Source organism: Cicer arietinum, chromosome 4 (genome assembly GCF_000331145.2).
Source record: "Cicer arietinum cultivar CDC Frontier isolate Library 1 chromosome 4, Cicar.CDCFrontier_v2.0, whole genome shotgun sequence".
NCBI lineage: Eukaryota > Viridiplantae > Streptophyta > Magnoliopsida > Fabales > Fabaceae > Cicer > Cicer arietinum.
In genome coordinates this window covers 11,520,132-11,531,881 of record NC_021163.2, presented here as the reverse complement: position 1 = coordinate 11,531,881, position 11,750 = coordinate 11,520,132, and the positions used below count along the sequence as shown (strand labels likewise).

The window sequence follows — 11,750 nt, the reverse complement described above, 5'->3', positions numbered from 1 at the left end:
ATTCAATAAATATTGAAGTTAGCGACTAGCAAGCCCACACAACACATGCAGAGGTTTAGCATGAAGTTTTTTATAGACTAGTATTTCGGTAAAATTGTTAAATTTCTAAAAAAAGAAAATTATTTTGAAAAAAAGGACATTTTAATTTCTCATAAAAAATATGCATTAATTCTTGACAAATTTTTTTTAAATCTAATAAAAATATATTAGGACACGTTTGTCGATGTTTATTTTTAATTGATTTTTTTTATTCGTTTTTAAACTATGATTGCATTATGACATATCATGGTCGGTCTTTATGTATCGAAAAAAAAAACATGAAACATTTAGGTCTTGCAACAATTCTTTTAGAATAATTTGGTCAAATATTTTTTTCGTTTAAATAGTTTTATGTGTTTGAACTTTTATGTATGTGTCGTTTTGTTTTTATCTTTTTATTTATTTATTTACTTATTTATTTTTATTTGATTTTCAAATTAGAGACTAATCTATCCTCTTATATTTTTGTTAAAAGTCACGTAGAAAATTCACTAACGTTGTTCATGATTTATGACATATATCATCTGTTTTTATAAGCTTCAAGGACTAAATTGATCTAGTTTATTTTTGTTTGATACAAAAATAATTTTTTTGTCATATGCTATTTAATTTGTTCTGTCTATTTTTATGATGAACCAAAATGTTCCTTTACTCTTATTCTGTAGACACTTTAAAACATAAATATTTGGTTTAAATATGCAAAAGATCAATGTAAATAGAGATCAATTTTATTTTAATATTTGTAAAAAGTTTTTTTTAACATTGCAATTTCAAAACATATTTAGAATTTGTTATATATATATTTTAAATTAATTTTAAGAGCTTAATTTTATCTACTTTTTACGATTTTTGAGAAAAAAAATCAGAATCTGAAAATAATCTAATAATTGCTTCAAATAAAAACTCTTATGAATATTTTGTCATAAAAATTATTTATTAGAACTGATTTTTGTATGAAAAATAATTTTTATTATAATAGACAAATATAAAACAATTTGTGTTGTTTAAAAAAATCTCTAACAAATAATCTATAAATTATTTAATATCAAATCACTTTTTATTTATTTATAATTCATAACAAACGAGCCATTGATTTAGTTTCTTAGACCTTTTTTGTGTTTGAAACGTTTATGTGATTATCTTTTTTAATAATGTGGCAATGATGACTAAGTTTTGATATGATTATTTAAACTTTTTTCAAGTGGACTCGTTTAAAACAAAAGATAAATTCTTAGTTACCCATGAAATTTGGTGGGGTATCAATACTCTAAAGTAAAATCAACCCGAAATTTAAATTATTTAAAGATTAATTAATTATAAAATAAACTACTAATTATTAATTATTGAATACTATACTTAATCAAACACTAAGGTAACCAGAGTGTTTATCTAAAACAAATAATAAAACCATTAAAATAATTTTATAAAAAGAAACTTAATTCAACTCAAAACCCAGAATTTCCTTCAAGATTTTGTAGTGCATTCTTACCTAATTGATAAATATTTGATAGATTGCCAGTGCTTAATGAACTAATTAATCTGGTGAAAAGAATAAAAGAAATTTGCTTAATAATAGAAGTGAATTTTGATGACCTATAAAGTAAATTTGATAGTTGAGGTAAAACAGTTAATGAATAGAGTAATACGAAAATCGTTGAGTTTAACTTTTACTCTCAATAAAATTATAATAATATTAATTACTAATATTCACTATCCAAAAAAAATTGAATTTTGAAAAGGCATAAAATTTTGTTCTACTTGAATGCGATGTACGTGCTTCCCTGCAGACTCTTTGCTAAGTTTATACACCAAATAATATACATATAATAAAATTAAATTAGAATGTCTTGTTTCAGGTATATTTGTTAGCATAAAAAAAATATTGCATTAATTATTCAAGTGACACTTGTAGTAATTGGTAAATTGATTGAAAAAAGTCCTAGTAGAATCAATAGTACATATTTTGGTTGTATTTTTTTTTTGAAACATTAAATAAAGAACATTTTAAATTTAACAAAATATCAAAATATCATGCCAATTTTATTGAGTTCTAAATTTTATAAACTAAAAAGAATTCAATTTATACTTTGTATCTTTTATATATAAGTAAAATAAAAATATATCAATAATTAGTATTAATTATTTATACTAAATCCCATTTTCAATTATTGTATCGTCTATGAGTGTGTATTGTGCTTGTTTTTGATTAATAGAGTTGTTAATTTAAAAATAAAATTTATAAAATAAGACGTGCGCTCTTTATAATCAATTATAGAACTAACCGAGACTTAAGTTTTTTTCAATATTAAATTGCTTTTTATGGGATTTGGAGGAAGGTAGAATCGTCTTCTATCCAATTTTGGGACAATCAATGGATTGGTCCAACTCCTTTAATTAAAGAATATATTCCCCAAATCTCATCCCATAAAGAATGAGTTGTTGGTAATTTGGGTTGTTGGTTGAATGGAAAATGTATATGGCAACGATGTTGGAGGTGTGCTCATGGAGTTACTGCACTCTTGACCCACTTCATCAATATCAATTTTAAAATTTAAGTTAAATATAATTTATTTTTATAAAATCAACTTATAAAATTATAAATTTTTTATTAACACGTTAAATTTTATCTTTCCAATGTAAGATTTTTGACAAAAGGAGTATTATTAAAGTTTTTGGTTGAAAAGAAAAACCCACACTACTTCTTAAATTTGAAGGCACAAACTTTTACACATGATTGATTTTAAATTAATCACTTAATTCCAAAAGATGCTATATATTAACTGAATAAATATTTGAGTCACCACCGGCAAGTACTCGTCATAGGACATTTTAATTTGATGATCTAGAACACATAGACTCTAAAATTAACAATTTAAACCTATGCATGACAACCAAAAAAAAAAAAAAAACTATGCATGAATTGTATAAGAAATAGGCTACATATAGTTCTAGACAAACATGACAAAAGAAATGAGTTGCACAATGATGTCCTTCACAAACTAGCTTCATGATGTTATTCATCATGAAACGTCTAATTCAACGGATTGTAGTAAAAAAAGTCGGTGGCGTCGAAAAAATGATCGTCGAAATGGTGGTTGAAAAATTGATCTTCGAAATGATGATCGAAGAGAGGAGAAAGAGGAGGAGGAGAGGGCGGCACGCAGAGCAGCTGTGGTTCGTAAGGAGCTTGAAGCTCTGATTGAAAGAGCATTTCATCAAATGAAGAATCAATGGGATCAGCATCAAGTTGCTCCATTTGTATCTTAACCATACGGAGTTCTTCCATTAACATTTCAATTTGAGCTGCATGCACAAGATGTATATATCCATGCATGATATTATAACCAAAAATATATCTATCTCATATTAATGCCTCAAATTTAGTACCTAGTATAGTAGATAAAAAGTTTCATTCTAACAAAAACAAAAGTATCTCATTTTATGTCATTTTATAAAATCCATGAAGTTTTTTTTTTTTTGTTCATTTCCTTTATACCTCTTACTATTTATTACAATATTAATATGAACGAAATAATAAATCATAATTTCTCTTTCTCATATACAAAAATTAACTATTTATTTATATAAACAACTCATTTTTTAATTGTGACATGTGATTAAGTGACATATATTTCGAGACCAATAATACTTTTTTTTCTCTATATAAATTTAAAGTATATTGAAATTAAAAACAAAAAAACTTGAGGGAAATTAGATGTTACCCAGGATGAAGGGTACTTAATTTCAAACACTTTAACCAACGTTTGATAGCCTTTTGGTGCATGATTTGGAAAGTGATCATACACATGCAAATTAATGATACTGCGTACTATCTCAATTTAGTGTAATAAATGGAACTTTTATTTTAGTGTAATGAATAACTTTTTAGCGTATTATCTCAATTCAGATCATATTAGTGTAATGAATAACTTTTTTCTGTCATTACACATGCAAACCATATTAGTGTAATGAATGGAACTTTTATTTCAGATCTTTCTTCATATATTGGGATTTCAATTTTTATTAATGAAATATGTGCTTGAACAAGGTGAGTGATCTTCTTCATATTATTTTCTAAAGATGTTTCGTGTGTATATATATATATATATATATATATATATATATATATATATGCAACATTCGTGATTGTATGTGTCCTTACCCAAAACCCACCATGTTGTTTAAATTTTGTTCTTTGCTACTATACGTATTTATTAAATTTAATTAATTAATATCAAGTGATGAGGGAAAGCATACCTTTTATCATTTCTCCTTTCTGGATTTCAATCTGTATGCATTCTTTGATATCTCTATTTTCAGCTGCTAAATTCAAAACATTTTCCTGCATCAAATGAGTTTTGTAAATATATAGGTTTATACGTGAAAGCCTAATTCAACGTAAATATAGTTTTTTTTTTCTTAAAAAAAAAACTTCTTTTTTAAGGTCATCAGATGCAAAAGCATCATGTACAGTTTTGCATTCAAAAGATTTTATATTGAGACAGTAACTTTATATATATATATATATATATACACATACATAATACATCTCATTTAAGGTTATTTTGCCTAAAATAATAAATAATTGGTCACAACTTAGTTAGATATATCCAACAAACTAATCATTTGAAACTACACATTTTTTATATTTAATTATTTTTAAGTATTTAAATTTTGAATTTATTTGATCTAATATAAAGGTACCAATCCCACTTTTTTCATGAATACTATAAATATTTATTCAAAAACAAATTTAAAAAATATATTGTTATCATTTATTGGTCTACTCATTCATTTACAATCTCTTTTCATCGATTTAAGTGGAAAGCTAATTGATAAGACCATAATATAGTTAACTAAAAAGTGATTAATATAGCATTTAAATTTGAAGTTTAACTAGATTTTTAGTCTCTTATTTTTATCAATTTATAAAATTGGTTATACTATTTTAAAATCTGATTGTTTTTGTCAATTATTTTGATTTTTTAACAAAAAAAATAACGATGCAACATGTTTAAATTAACGTGACATATAATACGATAATTTAAATCTAACAATTACAATTAATTAACGATGTAAAAACACTTTACACTAAAGTAACAATATATAAAAATTAAGGTTTTATTTATACTCATCTGTTTTTACGTAATGATCGAAAACTCTTTTTTTATATAATTAAGGAGAATATAAAGGTATTCTAACCTATAACATAGTACTTAAAGCTAAAAAAAGAAGAAAGTACAATCAAATTTATTTATAATTAAATTTGATTATTTAAAAAAAAAAAAGGAAATAGGGCGTTGCTATTTAATTTGTAGGTAATTAAGTGATTAACTTGATAAAAACTGATGCAACCATATACGAAAACTTTAGTGAAACATCAACAGCATCATATACTAATGTAATTTCCATACAAGATGTCTAAGATAAAAACATGCATATTAATACCTTTTCCTTTAAAAACTCTGCAGTTACATTATCTTCGTGAATCTGAAGTGCCTTCACATTCTTTTCTAACTCATCTTGATAACGTTTTTTCCTCTCCTTCGATCTTGCAGCCGCTTTCCTATTATCAAGAATCCTATAATATACTCAACCATATTATATATTAGTATCAACCATCTATCTTCTTTTAAATTGCAAATTAAACGGAAAATAAATCAATTTTTCATCCGTATATAAAAATTATAGTTTTGATCCAAACAATTTTCCACCGTTACACATCTATATAGTCATGGATCCCGGCCGTTGATAAAATTAAAATGAAGAACGTTGTATAATATGGAACTTTGGGGACCAAGTTAGAGATAAAGATTAAATATTACACTAAAGTGGTAAAGGATCCAAATATGTAGTTTCTAATTGTAATGAATGTAAAGTCTATATTAAGACAATGTAAAAATAAGTTTATCTTGTAAATACTTATTAAAGTGCTGAAATTCATGATTAGTAAAATTAGATCTAACCTTTTGGCTTAAAATTTTATTTAAAAAAAAATTGTAAACCTCTTTAATTTCTTTGGATCATTTCTAGCAAGCTCTTCGAGCTGGTCAGGAGAGAAGTTCTTCTTCTTCTTCTTCGTCTTAACAGGCAATGCCGTTGAGGATCCACCGGAATCGGATTCAGCAGACAAGCTCGGGGAGATGTGTGGCTGCGACGGCGCCAGAATCGAACTGACTGACATCTCATAGGTGGCCGGTGGTGGTGACGGAAGAGGTAACGTCAAGTCAAAAATGTCGAAATCGAAATCACTTGGCTCTAGGTGAAGCAAATTTTGCAATGATTCATCCAAATCGAAGGTGTTATTGTTATCGGACAGTAGCTCTGAGCTAGGGTGGTTCTCTGCCGTCTCAGTCGCCGGAGCTCCGATGAAGTTCTGATCCATTTCAATTTGTAATTTATTTATTTATTTATAATTTGTATGATGTGATTTTGGTTGAGTTGAGTGGTTATATATAAGAACTGAAAATTGAGAGTGATATTAGTGATTAATAATGAAAATAGACGTTGGGGATTGAATGGCGACAAATTAATACTACTAAGTTTTGTTTTTATCTTTCATTAATTTGAGGATGGAAAACGCTTTTGAGCATCAATATTTTCAGACTTATAACGAGGGAAACATGGAAAATATCATACATAGGCGTTAACTTTTTCTCTCTATTCCTTCATCCTTCTACTCCTCCATCAAATTATGTTTTTTATTGCTTTGATTTCAGTGATAAAATCAATTTCGTAACTTTTGTTTTCTAAAATTTGTATTTATTAATAATACAACATTTTTCAATACAAGTTACCTCTTTTCATTTGCTTATCTAATATCACAAACCACTCTTTAGCATTCTTCTTTTTATATTATTATTTCTTTTTTTACAAATTTTTTAAAATAATTTTATAAAATAAAGTTTCAAATAAAAAATTGGTTTAAATAGATTATCTTAAAATACTATTTTAAGTATTTTATCTGTTTGTTGTAATTTTTTTTATATAGTAAAATTTAAAAAATATTAAAATAAAAAGCTATTTTGAGATGATCTTCATATAAGTTATTTTTTAGAGATACATTTTTTTTATAAAAAAATATAATTTTTATCATGTAATCATTTGTTACAAGAAATATCTAAGTTATTGACTATCAAAATTATCATTTTTAATTGTTATAAAATAAATCTGAAATAACTTCAATTATTTTTAGATAAGTTTTTATAAAAATCATTTTTAGAAATGTGAAGTCAAAATTACTTTTTAAAAATCTAAAACAAACTTGTCCAATGATTAAATTATTTGATCATTTCACACGTATTTAAAAAATATATAAATGAAAGGGATAATACTATTTTTATCAAATGAAAATGCTAACAAGTGTTCCAATGATAATTGTTAAGAATCTAAATGTAGAAACACTTTTTTGAAAATTGTGTAATTCAAACATTGAAATTGTAAAAAGTAAGAATTTTCACTCAAAATTTATTTTTCATTTCCTTTTTTGTATCCATAACAAGTGCACTTGTTAACAAGACCCTTGATTAAATGGTACATTGAAAAAGTGCATTAGAAATTTAAAGTATCATTCATTTTGGGATAATTTTATTTATGTTTAATTGATTGATTTTGTGATTCCTTAACTTAATTTTAGGTGTCCTTTATCATTTTTTTTCTTTTAGATTTAGTTTTTTTATTTAAATTTAAGTAACAATTTGATCTTTTATATTTTAAAATATCAACAATATTATCATTTCTTCACAAAAACTTAGAAAAATCATCAAACAAAACCCATAAAATTCAATACAAATTTCAAAAAAATTCATATATTCATCAAATACATAACTTAAATATACTCATATTTTCAACTCCAACAACATCAAATTTATCAAATAAATAATGAAAATATAGGTTTATTTGAATATTTGAGTTGTAAATTTGATAAAATTTGTATTATATTGAAGATGATAATAAATTTTATAGATTTTGTTTGAAAATTTTGATGAATTTTTTGAATTTTTGTAATAAAGTGATAACATTGTTGATATTTTAATAAATAAATGATTAAATTGTTACTTAAAATTAAATAAAAGACTAAATCAAAAAAAAAATTGTAATCTATAATTAAGTTAAGGGACCAATCTTTTATTTGTGGGAGAGAACGAATAGTTAGTGGATTACTTAATTGAGTTGAAATACAATAAATAAATGTATATTAATGAAAAAAATAATGAATATTTCATTGATATTCTAAATAAGAGTTTAATTATTATGCATTATTAATGTAAAAATAATTATATTATCAATACATCACAACTATTCATATGTGTGACATTAAAATTAATTATAAAAAAAATCAAATAATTTTAATGATCTAACACATATAATTAATTAACACTGCAAAATATATTTAAACTGTCATGATGCATACAAATTAAATTATATAAACAAACTAGTAAATATTATTTTTTGAAATAATTAATATTATGTTAACATTGTTAGATTTATGTTGAGGGTGAAAATCAAATTCTTAACTCATTCATTTAGATTACCGAACCAATCTTATTTTCCATATATATATATATATATATATATATAAATAAATCAAACTCCTGATCTTTTTTAACTCATTCATATATATATAAAACCTGGTGCAGAAACGCAAACACCCTTTAATTGGTCGTGAGCTTGAGTTGGGAGCATTTTATTTTTCTTTCCCCTTATTTATGAAATTATATTGTGGAATGTAGATCTAGCCCATTGAGTAAAAGAGAAATAGAAAATAAAATGTTATCTAGCTATTTAATTTATAATCTTAAAAGTTTATTTTTTTTTAATATGGGAAATACAACGAGAATTTACAAATTAATTATCATATTTTGTAGGACATTTTTTCTGTATAAATTTACTCTTAAAAATATAATTCTTTTGTAAATCTATGTTAAACATACAAGGAATTATGCCAAAGATCTACAAAAGATAACTGCACAAAATATGCGTTTTTTTTTTTATTAGAGGAAACACATTATATATTAAATGTGATTATTTTCTATAGTAGAGATTCGACTTTAGATTTATCGTGTTGTAAAAGCATTATCTATTGTTCTAAACTTAACTCTATCGGTAAAAATGTGAGTTTTTGCCGTCAACCCACGTCCTTTGTAATAATTTATTTTTCTTACGGGAAACAAATAAATAAAATTAAAACAAACATTATTCATTGAATTATTATAAAAAAAGAAAACGAAACAAAATACAATCATGTATGTCTTTTCGTTAATTCATATTATAGTAGTATTTTTCAGTTTTTGTATTTTAAATTTTTAAATAATAATAAATAATTTAAAATTTTAATTTATGCTAATGCAATACATATGGAAATTATTCAGTATGTTTTTATTTTCTCATTAAAAATGTATTTTTACTTTATTTTTGTAAAATACTAGTATAATTTTTTTTTATTACTCTTCTTACATATACACTAGTGGAATTTTGTCTTTTTAAGCCGGTTAAAATATACATTTTAAGTCTGTTCTGCGTCCGAGTTAATAGCAAACGACTTAAACAATATGTTTTTTAACTCGTTTCATGAACCGACTTAACAGAGATTTGTCATGTCAAGTCAATTGAACTTAACCAACTTAAACATCATAAATTCAGATCAACAAATCATCTTTTTTAAGTCGGATCTTTTGATCAACTGACTTAATAGATAGAGTTAAAATAATAATAATTATTTTTTTATATAAATTTCTCATTGTATTTTTATGCTCCTAATCCATACAATATTTCATATTAAATTTTAAATCCGAGTTTTGTACTTACAACCACAATTTTATATAACCCTCTAATAATCAAAATATACAATATCACAATATTCAGACAAAAACAAAAAATATAGAGTACAAAGAAATGTATTCCATTTTTGACTAATATTGAGAAGAAGAAAAAAAATATTTATACATCCATTAATAAAATTACAAAATCACAATGTAACAATATTCAATAGACATATATTAGCATTGTTATTTTCTTTAATTAATTTCAAAATAAAATTCACGCAACATTTTCGAACTTCTTTAATTTGATTCGGATAAAATGATCTCGAGTTATCAAATATTTGAACAAAAAAAAAATACAATCAATATCGGCTGAATCCTAATTTTTTATCATACGAACATTCAAAAATACAATCATTAACGACTTATAATTTTTTATCATATAAATATAAAAAAAATACAATCAATAACAACTTGTAAAAAATTACGTACTTGCATCTATGAATCAATTATGTTATAACGTTCAACGTAAGGTTAACAAGGACAATAAAACTTTCTTTATTTTTAGGAAGTTTTTGTTTAAAGCAAATTGTACAAATTTCTCCATGACACCTATACACTTCACATTAGTATTCATCCAAATATGATATATAACTAATTTTGTTTGTTAAAAATAAATAACAGTATATATTAAGGTAAAATAAAGACTAAAATAATTTTATTGTCTATTACTTTTTTATTTATTGTTCTACAATGTTAATATTCATATTAACTAATAGTAATATAATAATAATGTACTATTTTATTTTCATTCTTATTTTTATTATTGTTGATCTGAAACATATATGTAAAATATGTAATATTTTAACTTACTAATATAAGACAAAATCTCTTACACACCGTACAAAAAAATGATAAAAAAAAATGATAAAGATGTTTTTAACTTTCTTTCCCGTAATACACAGTTGTCCCTCGGATAATATGTTATTATCTAAAAATGAAATCCGTATACTAATCATAGTAACGTGTCAAAATTATTGTTGTCAAAAGTATTCACTACGCCAAAAATGACATTTTATAGCGCGTCTTTTATAGCGCTTATTAAATAGAAGTGCTGTTGTATGATATTTTAAAAATAACGGAGGATACAACAGCGCTTTTTTGACAAGCGCTATAAAAAAAGCGCTGTAAAAGACTTTGATTTCACATAATTAAAGGACCTATTAGAGCGCTTTTTGGAAAAGCGCTGTAAAAAGGTTTTTTTTTTAAAAATAAGGAGGTCTTTTACAACGCTTTTGGACAAGCGCTTTAAAAAGTCTGTAAAAAAGCGCTGTAATAGACTTTCAAAAAATAAAATAAGGAGGTCTTTTACAGCGCTCTTTAAAAAAGCGTTGTAATAGGCTTTTAAAAGTAAAATAAGGAGGTCTTTTACAACGCTCTTTAAAAAAAGCGTTGTAATAGGCTTTTAAAAAATAAAATAAGAAGGTATTTTACAGTGCTTTTTAAAAAAAGCGTTGTAATAGGCTTTTAAAAAGTAAAATAAGGAGGTCTTTTACAGCGCTCTTTAAAAAAAGCGTTGTAATAGGCTTTTAAAAAATAAAATAAGAAGGTCTTTTACGGCGCTTTTAAAAAAAGCGCTGTAATAGGCTTTTAAAAAATAAAATAAGAAGGCCTTTTACAGCGCTTTTTAAAAAGAGCACTGTAATAGTCTTTTAAAAAGTAAAATAAAGAGGTCTTTTACAGCGCTCTTTAAAAAAAGCGTTGTAATAGGCTTTTAAAAAATAAAATAAGAAGGTCTTTTACGGCGCTTTTAAAAAAAGCGCTGTAATAGGCTTTTAAAAAATAAAATAAGAAGGCCTTTTACAGCGCTTTTTAAAAAGAGCACTGTAATAGTCTTTTAAAAAGTAAAATAAAGAGGTCTTTTACAGCGCTCTTTAAAAAAAGCGCTGT

The 11,750-nt window shown here is 24.4% G+C and overlaps 1 protein-coding gene across 1 annotated transcript; it reads right to left on the bottom strand.

Annotated features, from left to right (window-relative positions):
* Nucleotides 1-2,815: 2,815 nt before the first annotated feature.
* LOC101494895 (uncharacterized) lies at nucleotides 2,816-6,749 on the bottom strand. The gene is made up of 4 exons (XM_004496766.3): nucleotides 6,045-6,749; nucleotides 5,488-5,620; nucleotides 4,297-4,381; nucleotides 2,816-3,342 (listed from the first exon to the last, which is right to left on the bottom strand). The coding sequence occupies exons 1-4, from the start codon at nucleotides 6,422-6,424 to the stop codon at nucleotides 3,071-3,073; spliced, it is 870 nt and encodes a 289-aa protein (XP_004496823.1). The 5' UTR covers nucleotides 6,425-6,749; the 3' UTR covers nucleotides 2,816-3,070.
* Between the last annotated feature and the right edge of the window lie 5,001 nt (nucleotides 6,750-11,750).

Coding starts and splice junctions, on each gene's coding strand:
- LOC101494895 (XM_004496766.3), bottom strand. CDS start 6,424: ATGGATCAGAACTTCATCGGAGCTCCGGCGACTGAGACGGCAGAGAAC. Junction 5,621..6,044: donor GATCCAAAGAAATTAAAGAG/GTTTACAATTTT, acceptor AGTATATTATAG/GATTCTTGATAATAGGAAAG. Junction 3,343..4,296: donor GAAAGGAGAAATGATAAAAG/GTATGCTTTCCC, acceptor TTGTGCATGCAG/CTCAAATTGAAATGTTAATG.